Genomic DNA, 16,849 nt, shown 5'->3' on the forward strand with positions numbered 1-16,849 from the left:
TAAAAGCACACACACATTATTATTTTTTTTTTTTGGGGGGGGGAAGGGGCAGGAAGGCTAGGCCAATTTTGTGCAACCAGAAAAGAATTTGGAACTTGAAACCATAGAGCAAATGTCCCACACCATCAGAAAGTAGCAAAAAGTAACTGTGAATTCATATTTTTTCTTATATTGTATAAAGTTTTTCTTAGTTATTTTAATTGATAAAAATTTTCTCCACAGTAATTGTTTTTTTACATAATCCCCATATCCTGAATTCTCTCATCTTTTACCTCCTGACTTCAGTGGCTGCCTTCAAGACTCTGCTAAAATCCTACATTCTTTAAGAAACTTTTCCCCAAAACAGTTTATGCTAGTACTTTCCTTCTGTGGATTAGCCTCATTTTACCCTGCATGTAATTTGTTTGTACACAGCTCTGTGTTGTTTGGTTCATTAGATTGCAAGCTTCTTTGAGAGCAGAAACTATTTTTTCCCCTTTCTTTGTATCTCCAATACTTGGCATAATGCCTGGTATACAGTAGGTGCTTAATAGGAACTTGCTGAATGATTACACACACAAACAAACACACCATTCCATCTCTCATGGATATGCATTTATCAGTATTTATTAAAATATATTTGCACAAACCAGTGTTGAAAAAAAATTTAGTGTTACACTGTGCTATAGATATAAGAATAAGAATATTAGAATCAATCTTTATTGGTTAATGATTATTCTAATATAAGCATTTTTCAGAATTTGTTTTGGAATTGTTAAAGACTGAAAAAATTTCTCTTTCAGATTAGTCCCAAGATATTAGATTAGGATCATTTTGAAATTCTTTCTACATATTTTCATTTTTTTTGCTGAGGCAAGTGGGGTTCAGTGAGTTGCCCAGGGTCACCCAGTTTGGAAGCCTTAATTTAAACTTAGGTCCTCCTGACTTCAGGGCTGGTGTTCTATCTATTGTGCTACTTAGTAGTTGCCCCTTCTACATATTTTTAAAAGAGTAAGTGAGAATGAAGACTGTCTGCTTCTATACCTAAACTGATTTTATTCTTTACCTCCTCAACTCTTTGAATACTTAATTTCCTTCAAAGGTGGTCATCTACATATAATCTTTATATTCTATCTTTCTAATCCCAGAAATTACTTGATAATTACATTGTACAAATATTTTATTTGCCTACCTGTGCACATGTTGTTTTCCTTTTCAGTAGAATGTAAACTCCTTGAGGGGAGGGACAATTTCATTTTAACTTTTGTATCTCAAATATTCAATATAGTACTTGACACACAACACATACTTAATAAATTCTTATTGAATTTAATTGAATTGAAATGAATGGGTCTTTTACAACTTATTTTTATGTGTTAGACGTATTTATATGTATTTATATTCCCCTATTTATGTCTGACACATAAAAACAAGTGTAAGTTAAAATAAGCACATTTTTAAAAGTATATCCTGATTTTTAAAATGAGCAGGGGTAGGGTTTTTTTGAATACTTACCACTTCTCCTATAGCAACTAGCTACCATTAGCTGCCATTTCACTTGAGTAGGCCTATAAAAGAATAAAACATTATACTGATATTAAAAAAATTAAAAATAATCAGTGAAATCCATGGATAAGTCTATTTGTGAAACATTTAGTACATGGTATTTTCCAAAGCTCCAGATTGCTTCTAATATAAAACAAAAAAAGTATCCTTAGCCTCAATCAATTAAGAAGCAACATATTAAGTACTTTCTATGTGCTCAGTTAAGTGCTAAAGATTCAAAAACAAATATGTAACAGTCCCCAGAAATAAGTGAGGAGCGAAAGAAAAGGAATGACCAATTTTTCAAGTAATTTTGACTGAGAAAAGGAGAAGAAATAAAGGACAATAACTTGAGGTGTTATTTGAGTTAAGTGAGGATTTTTTAAAAAAGGAAATCTAAGCTTATTGGTACCTGTTGGCAAGCGGCTGGTTGATGAGAAAAGAGTTAACATTAAAGAGTGAGGAAAAATGATGATGGGGGCAATCCTTCATATGAGACAGGATGAGATGGGATCAAAAATACAAATAGAGAGTTTTTCTTTGTTGAGGGGAAAGGTCATATCTTCAAAAGAATAAGTAAAAGAAGAAATAGAGAATGTTAAGAGGTTTTAGGATATAGACTAGGCAGCTCATGGCTACTGGTCTCCATGTCCTCAATAAAAGATGAAGAAAGAGCTTTTGCTCGGAGGATCAGGGTAGGAGTGATATGAAAGGTTTGAGGAAAGAAAGTTCTACAATTGCCAATATGGGGAACGTGATGAAGGATTAATTTGGAAAGAGTAAAAGGATTGCCTTACTTGCAGTGAAAACTTAGTTGAAAATAGACTTAAAAACCTAAAATCAGAATGGTCATATGACTTTTCCCAAAACAGCAACATGAAAACATTTGTGGAACAAGCAGGTGTTGGCTATGATTTAGGTATGGGAATTGGTCAAAGCATTAGTGGTAAGAGGAGGAAAAGAATAGGGTATTGAATTGCTTAACAACTTGATGAGGATTGGGCATAGCGGAAAGTGAGGTAGAGAAGGCGTGATAGCTTATGAGGCTGCTGAGAGACAGAGGGATGAATAAGAGATTGAGTTTGAGGCAAAGGAAGACACAGAATGAGAGATTATGGTTGGATATAGGAATTTCAGAAATCTTGACCATGTGGTAGGGATGATGAGAACAAGAGTGTTTTATATATATATACACACACATATATATACATTCCCTATATATTCCTGAGATGGAGTAAAGGAATAGGTCATGGGAGGTGATGAATCTGAGGAACAAAGATGGGGTGGAATAGTGGACAGAGTGCTGCACAACACTGGCAGATCACTTAACCTGCAAAAAAAGTAGACATTAGAGCAGTTTTAAGTTTCATATCTAAGGATAAAATATATTAATTCCCTAAAGTTGGTAAAGTAGCCTAGTGAGAAAAGAACAAATATTGATGAATTAAGCAGATTTAAGAAGTCAGGAAGATATAAAAGTCAGTAGTTAGGAGGTTCAAGATAGGAAGATCTATTTACATAAACATAATTCCTGCTTGTTGACTGATTTATGTTTGTTTATATCTGTACTGGGACATGACGAAAATACTCTATCAATTAACAGGTAATTGAGCTGATGATTTTAATCTTGTTTTAAGAAAAAATGAAATCTGGCTAATTAAATATCACTAAAGAAGCAAAAAGGCATAGCTAATATGCAATGAACTATAGCTGTGAGACACATCCAAGAAGCCCAAAGCCTAAGAAGCTCCCTTTAAGCAACTATGAGGATGGGGAATATTCTGAAGTATCCTATGGGTGATATTGGTGTTTCTGCCCGTATGGATATCTAGATAAGCACAAGGTATAAATCAGTTTCTGTCCTAGAAAAGATGAGGTTGGAAAATGTGAGCTATTCAATAAATTTCTGGAAAATGAAGTGCTCCTTGAAAGAGTGAAAAATAATGTAAAGAAAGAAAAAAAAATGTGACAATAAAGAAGGAAATCTTGATGTGCTTTTACATTTCATGTTTACATATTCTTTAATGACAGTGGAAGTTAAAGAGAACAAATTGTAACCTTGCTAGTATATATATATCACTGCATAGGGATGTGTGTCATCATGTGATTCTATCTCAGAGGGTTATAATCACTGAAGCACCAAAAGGATCATGGGAGCTAAGTTGTGGGAGCTGGATGAGAACTTAGAAGAACACCTCTCGTTTCACAGAGAAGGAAAACAAGGGCTCAGAGGAATTAAGTGACCTGGAGAAGTACAACTATTCTGGCGAGGGTTGTTACAGTGTGAATTCTTGAAAATAATTTCTTTAGTTATTATTTGATATATTTTTCTGAAATGATACTTAAGTCTAGGGTTACTGGAATCTTACATAGGCAGTCAGTCAACAAGCATTTATTAAGCACTTTATATATCAGGCACTCTACTACGCACTGGAGATAAAAAGAAAGGTAAAGAACAATGTGTAGTTACATATTTGTTGATTAATTGATGTGAATAAGCAAACAATTAAAAGACAAATCTTGAAAAACTTTTGGTTTCCCTTCAGAAAATTCTATCATGAGATGATAAGATTTTAATTAATAAACATTTTGCATTTTTTTCTACCACAATGGTAACTAAGCAAAAAAAAAAAAGTGAGAAAAAATGGAAACATCATTCAAAGCCATAAATGTTTTAATATCTTACACATAATTTATAATGTGTCCTACATATTATTTAAAAGGGTAAATAGCCCAACACAAAACATAAAATAACAATCATTACTTACTGAATAAGAGCAGCTCTTTCAAAATACTTAATGGCTTTTTCACAAAACTGGGTGTCAATGTAATAGGCTCCAAGCCACTCAATAACCTCAATGTTAGAAGGGAAATACCGATATGACTGACAAAACATGAAAGGTAAAAAGAATATAATTTTAATGATAAATAACATACTTCTTTTAGTTCTCAAATATCTTACTCATTTAAGTTACTAATTCTTCAGATGCCAGAAATCTGTAACATATGAATGAATGAAAGCAGTGTATTTATATACTAATTCATAAAGTACATTCTGCAAGTTTGTGAATTGCAAAACTAGTTTTTAAAAGAATTAAGTGAAGTGAAGCTAACAGAGTTTTAATTATATGTGTTACTTAATGCAATGAGTTTTCCTATTATATAAGAACAACAGAATATACAATCCAAATATAAAATATTACTTTTAATGGAATAAAAAGAACAATAAGTGATAAACAAGATGGGAAACTTGTAATCATGCTTTTAGACAAAAATGAATTTGCCCTGTGAATTATACTTTCTTCTTATTAAAATTTGAAGACAAAATTCTACTATATAAGAAATCAAGTTACTTTTAAAATGTAATTTAAATATTTTTAAAATTTACTAATTATGCCTTCTTTCTGACTTTATTCCTGTGAGTGCTATAAAATACCTTTAAACACCAGTAAAAACAGTATAGTTACCTCATAATAATATTGAAAAGCTTGGGATTTATCACCTTCATTATCATATAGTTCTCCTAGTTTAGATAAAGCGCGAGAATCAGTTGGAACCACACTGATCAACTGCATCAACCACTCAATAGATTGGTTAGGATCTTCCATTATTTCATATCTTCAATAATTTTAGTTAAGGATAATAAGTACTTGGTAATTCAAAGACCTAAATTCAATTAATGACCATACTATAACAGCAAATATATTTAGAAAATATATTATAAGAAATCTGCTCCCTTCTTTAACAATAGTTTTCCTGATTCCTTTCAATCAATAAATTGCTTTTATTTCCCTCAGTATATAAACTAAGCATTCTTATGTTATTCTCATCTGTTTTTTTTCCCATTTAGATTCTCAAGTAGGTAGAGACCATGTTTTTAAATTCTTCTGTATCTTCTCAGAGTCTGTAATGATATACTTGACATAAATAGGTACTTAATATGAATTTCATTTTTATGCAATGTCTTCACAAGACAAAAATATTAGAAAATGGTGCCCTGTACTTTCATAATCACAGATTTTTCATTAAATGCCAAATTTAGAATGAGAAAGAAAAATTACTTTAAACAATCCTAAATAGGTACCCTGAATTTCAAAGTAGGTAATTATAGTGATTATGACCTGACTACTAAAACCCTACAAATTGTGTAAACAAAGAAAGAAAACAAAATCATTGGAAAAAGATAGACAAAGGAAAACAAGAACCATATATTCTAAACAGATTTTTTAAAAAAATATAGGAAGACAGATTATTTTTAATGATACCTTACAACTGTGAATATCTTATTTTTATATCTAAATATTTATATAAAATTTATGGCACCACAGATTTGTGTAAATTTACATGAATCCTGTATCCTTGTATAATTTTATTGTGCCACTGCCTTTTAAACTGAGGCAGATTTAAAATGCTATTCTAAATAGCTTAAAAGAATTAAGATCAACCATGTGAAGAAAATTATTAAAAAAAAAACTTAATTTACAGACAAAATTCACATGAGAACAGGGACTGTGATGCTTTTATTTTTATCCACCAGGGTGACTAATATAATATATTGCACATAGTAGGTATTTAATAAATATTTGATGAATTACTGAATAAATTTAATTCTTAAGATTTTTTTATATGTCCTCACCTTTTGAGAAAAAACTAAAGGGAAACTAACATTTAGCTATTAGGGAATAGTTTAAATCAGTTATCACAACAACTTAAAATATACTATCCAAATTCAATCTTCATGATAATAATTTTAGCGACAGCTATCATTTCTATAACACTAAAAAAGTTATTATTTCAGTTACTAAATAATATCTCAGAAACTGTGAAAAGTAATTTGTATAATAAAATATCTGTCTTATTTACTTCAAGGAAACTAGTTTTATCTCAAAGAGTATCTGCCCTAATGTTTTTCCAACCTGTCTTTTAAAAATGACAAGTATCTTGTATGTATAATTATCACTTACTTCATCATAGCATTAATTTAGTAAAATACTTTTTAAATTAAGCACCTCCCTTAATTTTCTTATATAAGATACACATTTGCTATTTGGTAAAGAACTTGGGCACTGTTTCGTAGGATTGCATGAAGTTTCAGGAAACAATCCAAAGCTTCATCTAGGCGGTTTAGCTTCTTATATGTTAAGCCTAAAAATAAAAAAGCAAAAAGAGTAAATGATAATTTGTTCAAAACAGACAACTCACAATCGTAATTAGCTTGTTCAAAAGTCAACTTCTTAATACACACACACACACACACACACACACACACACACACACGCACATTGAAATGTGCGTGTGTGTCTGTGTTTAAGCTTGATGGTGCAGTGGATAAAGTGCTGGGCCCTGGAGTCAGAAAGAACTGAGTTTAAATCCAGCCTCAGACACATATTAGTTGTGTGATCCTGGGCAAGTAACTTAACCCATTTCCTCAGTTTCCCCATCTATAAAACAATTGAACAACAGTCAAAGCCTGCCAGAGTACACCCAGCAAGGAATGGCATAAACTTCTTAGCTCCAGGTTCAGGATTGTGCAAGGCAGGATACAGAGAAGGAACTAAAGCAAAAATAAATCAAGCTACCAGGAGACTGAACCAAAACCTAGAAATTCCTTCAAAGAATAGATCTATTGCATTAGTGACTTAGTAGGACCTGAATGCACACCTAAAAGTATTAGGGAGTGGGAATAGAGAAACTGAGGTTGGAAAAGAGGAAACAGGAGGAAAACACAGAAGAGTCTATCATCACAAGTCTAAGTAGAGTCTCAAGGAGGAAAAAACCCCCAAACCCTAGCCCTAAGGATTATAAGAATATCCCAAAGAAATAAAGCAAGAGATGAAAAATATAGTGGCAAATTAAGTCAGAGCATAGGAGAACATAATAGCAAGAAGAATATCTAAAGCTAAACTTTACCCAAGAAATAGACTACAGAGAATCAAAATGGGCTAAATAGAAAAAAATTCCAAAACCTAACAAATAAAAAAAAAAACTGGAAAAAGGAAAGATAAGGTATAAACTATTAAAAATAATTAAAAATAAAAATAATAAAAATAAACTAGAAAAAATAAGTAACCAAGTTACTTAGGTAACTTAGGTAAGCTAAGAATTACTGAACTACTTGAAAAGCGTAACTTTTATGATTTTTTTAAAATGTGGTCTCTAAATCTTCCTTCTTTCTTTCCTTCCTTCCCTCCTTCCTTCATCCCTTCCTTTTCCTTCCTTTCTTCCTTCCCCTCCCTCTTTCCATGAAGCTTGGCAGATACTGCTATAAAGGAAAGGAATATTATATTCCAGAAGATAAAATGTAAAGGCCTATAACTAAAACAATTTAAACCTTGAAAACTAAGTATAATTCTATGTGGGGGGAATGGACCTTTAAAACAATAGAGGATTTTTCAATCATTCCTCACTAAAAGACCAGAGATGTGTATAAATTCTCAAAGAGTCAAGAGAAACCTAGAAAGATACTTGGAAGAGGCTATACAATGATGAACTACTTATATTGATGATACTGATAATGATATTGATAGAAGAAGAAACAAACATCCCTTCAGAACACTAACATCTTTAAAGAATTAAAACAAACAAAAAGCCTAGAGATAGTTTTATTCTGCTTTTGTAGTCTTAAGAGGAGTAAGATAATGGAGGGAAGAGACAATATACTAAGGAAGAAAAATATTAGAAGGGGAACATACTATTTCATATAAGTAGAAAGAACAAGCATTATGTCACCTAGAAAAAGGAGGGACATAATATATTGACACACACATTTACAAACACAAAGAGTTTGGTGTAAAAATATATTAGACTTCTATAAAAAACAAGAGGAGGAGGAAATAGGATAAGATGGGATATAGAAGGGCATACCAAAGGTATACCAATTAACAGAAGTGGAATAAAGTGTGTAGATTGATGGGCAAGGGATAAAGAGAGGGAAAAGGTGGTATAGGATAAAGTGAAGTACAGAAAGCTGTGTAGATTAAGGGGAATGGAATAAGGTATGCAGATTAATGTGACTTGGGATAAAGAGGGAGGGAAATGGTGGAGGATATTAAAGGAGGAATTCTTGAGGCAAGGATGGGGGGGTGGCTTGTGAGAGATTAAATAATAGCAAGGCAAATTAATGGGTAGAAATAAATAATTATTAGCAGGAATATGAAACAAGTGATATATACAAACACAATAATAGTGATCAAGAGTTGAATTTATTAGAATTTATTAGGGATAATAATCATCGATCTGAGACAAAGTCAAAGTTTTAAAAAATTCAATCAAGAAAGAAATCTAAATCAAACCTTTGTTAAAAGTAGTGAATGGCCCAAATATTCTGGAAAGCATCTTGGAACTTTGCCCCCCAAATCACTAAATTATATATATCCTTTAATCTAGCCATACCACTCACTACTAACCCTATGCCAAAGAGAGATGACAGAAAAAGGTATATAGAAATACTTAAGCAGCTCTTTTTCTACAGCAAAGAAATCAAAACTAAGGGGATGTCCATCAGTTGGGAGAAGAGAGAACAAATGATGGAACATGAATGTAACAGAATATTACTATATCATAAGAAATTATGATGGATGGTTTCAGAGAAATCTGGAAGATTTGTGTAAAACCAGGGAAAAAACTTAAACAACAACAATAATGTTGTTAAGAAAAACAACTTTTAAAATTTTAAGACTTCTGGTCAATATAATGACTACAATTCAATGCCTGATGAAGAAACATGCTCCCCACTTCCTGAGACAGGTAATGGATTTGAGGCACAGAATGAAATGTACATTTTCAAACATGGCCAGTGTGGGTATTGTTTTGCTTGACCATGTATAGTTGTTACAAGGATAGCTTTTTTCTGTAAGAGGACAAGATAAAGAAATGGGCTGCTCTCTTTAAAAAGAAAGAAGAGGGAGAGAGGAAGGAAGGAAAGAGACATTGAGGCTTTTTTTTAACGTACAAAAGATAGTGGAAGGAAGACCAAAAGTAAACACAATCAGGACAGCTTGGAAAATTATTTATCATATTTATTATATGCTTAAAAGGAAAAGCAAGCTCTGAAGAGATTAGTAGTGTAATTGCAACTCTTTTTCTTTTCTTCTTTGTACATGGACAAGTTTATCTTACTTGGTCTCTGTTAGTCTAAAGCAAACAAACAAAAAAAGCCTTAAAATAATACATAAAAATGTTTCTCTTGGTATTAGGGTAAAGATAAATTTAAAATGAATTCTCTCTGATGTTCACATTATAGTTCAGATTCAATCTTCAGTCCCAGTCCTGAAATTCTAGGTAACAGCAGGGCTCTTTATCTTCGTAAAGTAATTCTAATACTCAGGTCTTGTAGTGTCTCATCAGAAAAGGCCTTTGTGGTTCCCTCAGGATTCTATGGTCAAGAAGTGTCAAACCCCAGACCACCCAATTGCATCCCAACCACATTAAAATAAAACTGGGAAATATCTGAGAAATAAAAATATAATGGAATATAAACAATGTTAATTTATTTTGTAACTCAACATGCAGTCTACAAGGGATTGGTTTCTATTTGAGTTTGAACACCATTATTCTAGCCTTTCTTACCCAGATAGTCTAATGAAGAGTTTTCTCCTTGTTACACTTACCAATATTATAAAGTGCTTCAGTACAAGAGGAGTCATTTCTCAGAGCTTCCTTATAAAATTCTGCTGCTTTTTCATAATCTCCATTTGCAAAAACAGTATTTCCCTTATTAGTGAGAGCTGAGGGATTGTATCTGTCCGAGTTCACAGCTAAATCTGCATAACTATTGGCTTGAGTAAATTCATTCTCCTAGATAAAATATAAAGAATATATAAGTTTAGGGCAGCTAGGTGGCGCAGTGGATAGAGCACCAGCCCTGAAGTTAGGAGGACCTGAGTTCAAATATGATCTCAAACACTTACCATTTCCTAGCTGTGTGACCCTGGGCAAGTCACTTAATCCTAATTGCCTCAGCACACACACAAAAAGGAATATATGATTTTAATTTTCACAAAAAGCTAAATTTATCTTTTTCAGATATACTAACACCTATTACCATGATGACATTTAAATTTATTATTCTTAATAATTTTATTTTGCAAAGATATCGAGTTTTAGCCTTAATTAGAATCCACCAATATTAAAAAAAAAAAAAATCCACAATTTCTCTTGGAATTGGTTCACCTATGCTTTTATGCTTCTACCCCTGAAAATCTAGTTCCAGTTCTTTCTGTGAATCTCTTCCTAAACACTCTAGGCCTATAGCATCCTACTTATCACAGGAACATAAATTTCAGAATGAAGCTACCTGAGAGGTTGTCTAATCCAACCCATTCATTTTACAAAGGAGAAAAAACAGGGAGGTTAAACCACTTGCCTAAGGCTACAAAAGTAATTAATTGTTAAGAGGTGAGGTTTGAACCCACTTATTCTATCTCCAAAGTCAATTCACTTTCCCCTATGACACATTGCCTCCCCAATTCTCCTTTTAACTATGGTATCTTACTCTCATTTGATACTTATCATATGCTATCTTGTACCAAATTAATCTTTTTATGAATATCCTAACTCTCAAACTAGATTGTGTAATCTATTTAACATGTAACTTACATTCTTGGTATTCCTAGTATTTTGTTTAGTGATGATAATACAACATATACAAAAGTATTTCTGTTTATCTGTGATTAACCTGACCTCTCTCTGAATCTCAATTAATTTATATCTTTTATAATTCTTTATAGAAGCATTCTCTTGTAGGACAGAAAGGTATAAGTTTAGCAATATAAAAAATACCACATAATCAATCTGTGGAAACATACTAAAAAAAAAAAAAAAAAAAAAAAACACCCCTCATTTTTAGCGGAATTAAAAATATTAAATCATATTTCTCTGGACTTAAAAAAACAAAACTAATCTTTACAGTTTAAAGGTGAAACAGGTAGAAGATAAAAGGCCTTTCATAATAAATGGATTAACAATGGAAACTTAAACCTTAATCAAGAATTTGTCATAGCCTTCCTACTTCAGAAGTAATTTGTGCTATGTACACATATAAGAGCAGTCTTCAGATTGATTCCCTCAGAAACTATGGACTACTCCTGTTGGAAAGGACTGATTTCTCCTTAAAAAAAAAAAAAAAAAAAGACTCTAGAACACTTAAAAGTACAAGAAGGAACTGAGTAGTGACTGTTCTTGGGGAATGTTAATTCTACATTATATTTTAACACAACATAACCTTTCCTCATTCAAGATTCTTATAAATGCTATCTCAAATTGTCTAGGAGTAAAATAATGAGGGATAGCATGGGAGATCTATTTTTGGAACTAAGCCAAAAATAGCTTGGATATTAATGTGAAACTAAATAAATTTATTTATCACAAATTTATGCCTAAAACACAAAATGTAGTATTAATAGTTTTCCTTGATAATTCATAGCTAATTATAAAAGAAAAACTTACCAAGTAATAAAGGAAAGAAAGATTAGTTGCAGCTGCACTTTTAACTCGACTGTCTTTTTTTTCAAACATTTTTAAAGTTTCTACCGCCTAGAAGAAAAGCATTTGAAAGTTATGTATAAGCCATATTAGAATTATTTCTTTAAAAAAAAAATCAATACTCAGATAATTACTCATAATTTTTATTTATCGTATCAACAATAAATACTAAGTACCTTTCCAGTAAACAAATGTATATATACACACCTATGTATATTTGTGTGTATTTGATACTTATGATTCAAATTGGTAAAATATTTTAAAAATATAAATGATGAATTATTAATAGTATAGAATGTTACAGCATCATAGGAAATGATAAATACAGAAATATGGAAACACTCATCTGAACTAAGTCAAAGTAAATAAAACCAGGAAAACAAACAACATACATGACTACAACACTATTAAGGGGAAAGATTATTTCACAACAGCAAAAACCCATTTATATAGGACTTTGTAATTATGATGATGAAACTTGCCCATTAAGAATTCTGCTTTCTTGGTGCAGCTAGTTGGTGCAATGGATAGAGCACCAGCCCTGAAGTCAGGATGGACCTGAGTTCAAATCTGGTCTCAGACACTTAACACTGCCTAGCCGTGTGATCCTGGGCAAGTCATTTAACTCCAATTGCCTCAGCAAAAAAAAAAAAAAAAAAGACTTAAAGAATTCTGCCTTGTTGGCAGGATTCTCCAAGTGTGGACTGGCCAACTTGGAATATAATAAGACAATTCCACCTAAGATTATGTTTTATTTTTTGGCAGCCACAATATATATTACTGATTCCTCTAAAACCTGTAATCAGCTAAAATCACCAAGTTGATGTCTAGCTATCTCCCTTCTCTTCCTGTCATTTATCCATAATAAATTTTACTTTGTTAAATTTAGCCCATCATTCTTGCCTGAATGAGTAAGTTATAAGACTCATAGATTTAGATTTGGAGATTTTAGAAGTCACATAGTCCAAGTACCTTGGATTATAGATGAGGAAATAAGTCTGAAAAGGTAAGTAACTTGTCTGAGGTCTCATAGCTATTAAGGAACAGTGTCAAAATTTGAATCCAGGTCCTTTTACTACAAATCTGCACTCAACAGTATGATAAAGCAGCTCATCTAAAATTTGGCTTATCTGTCCCAAGAAGAAAAGACTTAGAAGATCCATGATATGAGGGGCTGTCAAGTGGAAGAATGGTTGAAGTTATTCTCTTTGGGAAAGAGCCAATGGGGTGCAAGAAGTTAAGTAGAAAATTTGGACTATTTAAAGAAAACAATTTCCTAACACTTAAACTATCCCAAAATGCCTCAGAATATAGATCTTCTTCCAACCAAAGCTAGATGAATATCAAATGACTTACTGAATGGAGAGAGTTAGAGATTCAGATTTAAGAGATCTGGATTTGAATTTCATTGTAGAAAGTTACTAAGTATGCGTATGGGCAAAATAATTGCTAAGAAGCATTTTTATGTAAAGATGAAATTAAATTTATAAATTTCTGTAGATGGTTTACTTAGAAAATTATAGGATGTGTGATAGCCTCTTTGGTTCTGCTATTTTGATGAAATGATATCATGAATGTAGGTACTTGCTCTACTACTGGTGCCCATTCAGTCCTTCTTACCATATAAAATTCTTGTTCATGGTTTTGTACAAATCTTCCACTGATGATCTAGCCAATACCCTGGAAGTTTTTTCCGAGTCTTTGAATGTTTTGTGGCTAACAATGCAATCCAAAGTGTAAATTTGTTATCCTTATCTCTCTGGTCCAAAGTTATTCCTTATTGAAGAAATAATTGATTAAGCTGCCATATACTAGTCTGACATCCTGATATGTTTTTTAGTCACTAAAATCTTGTGGGAGAAGAGGGACAAAAAGATATCCTATAAGAAATGTCATTTGTGCTGAGCTTTGAATGAAATTATACATGTCCAGTCCTAATCATTCTCTTGAACTCTAACCCTAACCACATCTAACTCTAACCCTAACCCTAACGCTACCCGAGTCTGCTAAATTTTTTTTTCTCCTGATCTTTCCTTTCAGTCTCCCTCTTTTTCACTGTGAAACATTTTTAATTCTCACTACAATCTCTAATCTTCTTCATATTCATTTTTTCTCAGCCCATCACATTTTCCCTGGCTTAATTTAAATTAATTATGAACACTGACTAACTAGAAAATTTAAATTAGTAAAGAACAAAATAGGATTCTATATGAATGAATATGTATATGAAACTGTTAACTTGTTATTTATTTTAAGTAACTGTATTTTAAATTTAATATCCTTGTAACCAAACCAAATCACACTAAAAAAAAACAAAAAACAAAAACAAAACAAAACAAAAAAAAACCAAACACACATATTTGCCCTTTAAAGAAAAAGGGATTACATTTTTAGTATTTTGGGGTAAAAGAAAGTTTCCTATACCAGTTTTTTGCATGTAATTGTAATACAAGTGTTCAAAATCTAGGCTATCAAGAAATAAAATTTAAATAAAAAGGATAAATTCCTCTTGCTATTTTAGTAAAACTGAAGAATATATATGCAGCAGGTAGCTGTGAAATGCTGAAAATCATAGTCTTTGGTGGTGATTGAAAGGGACTAAGAAGAAGCAATCCTAATTCTACCAATAAACTACTCTGAAATCTAAGATACTCTTCATCTTTTTTTTTTTCCCTCCTCTAATATCATTATTACAGTACCTAAGAAGACATAGTATTGACCTTATAGTAGAAATTTTCATTAACCAATGTTTGATTTGTAACTATATTTTTATTTATTCCAAGGAAATGCAGATAAAAATATATTCAATGACATGCCAAATGTGGGATTCTCCTGATCAAACTTAAATGAGAAATGGTGAGAAGATATCTAGAATGGTAAGAAGATATTGGGAACTAGGAATTGTAGAAGAGACAAAGAGGAGGCAGATAGGGAAAAAAATCATTCTGATGGTGAAACAGAGTGGAAATCTTGGTACTGGCACATATATTTTCAAAGAGAATTCAGATAATTTCTTCATCTATAAAACAAGAGATTACACTAGAGGGCCTCTAAGATCCCTCCTATCTCCAAATCTATGAACCATATGATTCATTCATTAATCAAATGAATATTGAAAGCAGTAGAATGTCCTTATCTTCTAATATTTTACTATACAAGAGAGTAATTGTATTCATACTGAAAACTCAAATTACATTTATCACATTTTAATCATTTGAGGAAGAAAAAGAATTGTGTGCTAAATGAAATCATTAGAAATAATTATAAGGGGCATCTATATGGTGTAGTGGATAGAGTTCAAATCCAGCCTCAGAGACTTAAGACTTATTACCTGGACAAATCACTTAACCCCAATTGCCTCACCAAAAAACAAAAATAAAAAGCAAAAGTAATATGGTTTTATGAATGCAGCACCAGAACCAGGACAGGCAGACCTGCAGTAGGTGAATAACCATGGATGAGTCACTTATCCTCATGGGCCTTTCTTCACCAATAAAGATAGGTACCCATTGTACCTATCCCACAGGTGTTTTCTTTTTCCTTAAGAGTAAAATGAAACATAAAATGCTTTGCAAACTTTGCAAATTTAAAGTGTTAGTGTCAGATATTATAAGCAACATCAGCAATTGACAGGACTCAAATAAGAGGCCTCCTAAACATGCTGACAAAATAAAAAATAACACAGTGGAATGTGTGGCAATTTCATAATGTGAGGGATATTTGTCAATTATTAATTTTAAATGTTCCCTATTCATGAGTCTCACATTATTTTAAATCACAGTTGAGGCATATAGTCCAAAAACTTTAAATGTTTGTCAAACTAAAAGGAAGAACTTATGATTCTGTGGGCGCTTTGTTTTCCTAGAATAACTTCTTTGCTGCTAAATCTTTCTTATTTCCTTATGTAGAATAGAGAAACCTTCTGTGGAAAGCCATGGAATCTTTCCAACTTACCTCACAAACATTCCTGACTCATGGTGTTCATGCTGTAGTAGCTACCTCACAGACTTCACATACAATTACTCAACTGTTAAAATGTGAGAGCCTTAGCTCCCTGTATCTCTCAACTTTATAAGCTTTATTTTACTTTGACTGTAGGTTGAAATACATAATTTTTCATTTTTAGTACTCTTTTATAATGAATATATCATTGTTTTACTTAAAGATATGTAGTGTGTGAATTATGAGTAATAATATAGTTATAATAATATAATACTAAAATCTAAAGGTAAGAATGTAAAAAAAAAGTAATGTGGTACTTAAAGCTTATGATACTTATAACTAACCACAAAACTAAATGAAAAATGATATAACAGTGGTATGTTATACCATAAGCAAGTCATTCCTGGAAGTTTTCTAAGGCAAATCAGATAAGTAAAACTCACCATTTATCAATGATACCTTGTAATTCAGTTTTTCTACATAGTACATATAATCATAACATAAGCATTCATTTTGAAATAAAATACATCTTGTCTTAAAAAAAAGTACATTATAATAAAAACTCATTTTAAAGTCAATAATATTAGAGCAATTACTTAAAATAAATTATTTTAGTAAAATGATACTATATTATAAAGATAAGTCTATAGTAATACAGAACGTTAAAAAAGAAAATGACTTAAAAATAATGGAAACATAATTTGGCACATGTAATTAGGATTCTAAGGAGAGCAGCTAAGTGTTCGGGATTCAGAATTCTGAATTCAGAAAAATTCAACTTCCTAAGTTCAAATCTAGCCTCAGACACTTACAAGCTGTGTGACAAGTCACTTAACCTTGTTTGCCTCAGTTTCCTTATCTGTAAAATGAGCTGGAGAAGAAAATAACAAACTCCAGTATC

General features: G+C 31.8%; 1 protein-coding gene across 4 annotated transcripts in view; it reads right to left on the minus strand.

The window, feature by feature from the left end:
- IFT88 (intraflagellar transport 88) overlaps window positions 1-16,849 on the minus strand; it is a 100,663-nt gene that overhangs the window by 47,811 nt on the left and 36,003 nt on the right. For all 4 annotated transcript variants that reach the window (XM_051986590.1, XM_051986591.1, XM_051986589.1 and 1 more), the window contains 6 exons: window positions 11,971-12,057; window positions 10,134-10,320; window positions 6,561-6,669; window positions 4,992-5,142; window positions 4,293-4,408; window positions 1,495-1,547 (listed from right to left, as the gene is read on the minus strand). In XM_051986590.1, coding sequence (XP_051842550.1) covers window positions 1,495-1,547; window positions 4,293-4,408; window positions 4,992-5,142; window positions 6,561-6,669; window positions 10,134-10,320; window positions 11,971-12,057 — 703 coding nt within the window. The remainder of the gene's footprint in view (window positions 1-1,494; window positions 1,548-4,292; window positions 4,409-4,991; window positions 5,143-6,560; window positions 6,670-10,133; window positions 10,321-11,970; window positions 12,058-16,849) is intronic.

Source organism: Antechinus flavipes, chromosome 3 (assembly GCF_016432865.1).
Source record: "Antechinus flavipes isolate AdamAnt ecotype Samford, QLD, Australia chromosome 3, AdamAnt_v2, whole genome shotgun sequence".
NCBI lineage: Eukaryota > Metazoa > Chordata > Mammalia > Dasyuromorphia > Dasyuridae > Antechinus > Antechinus flavipes.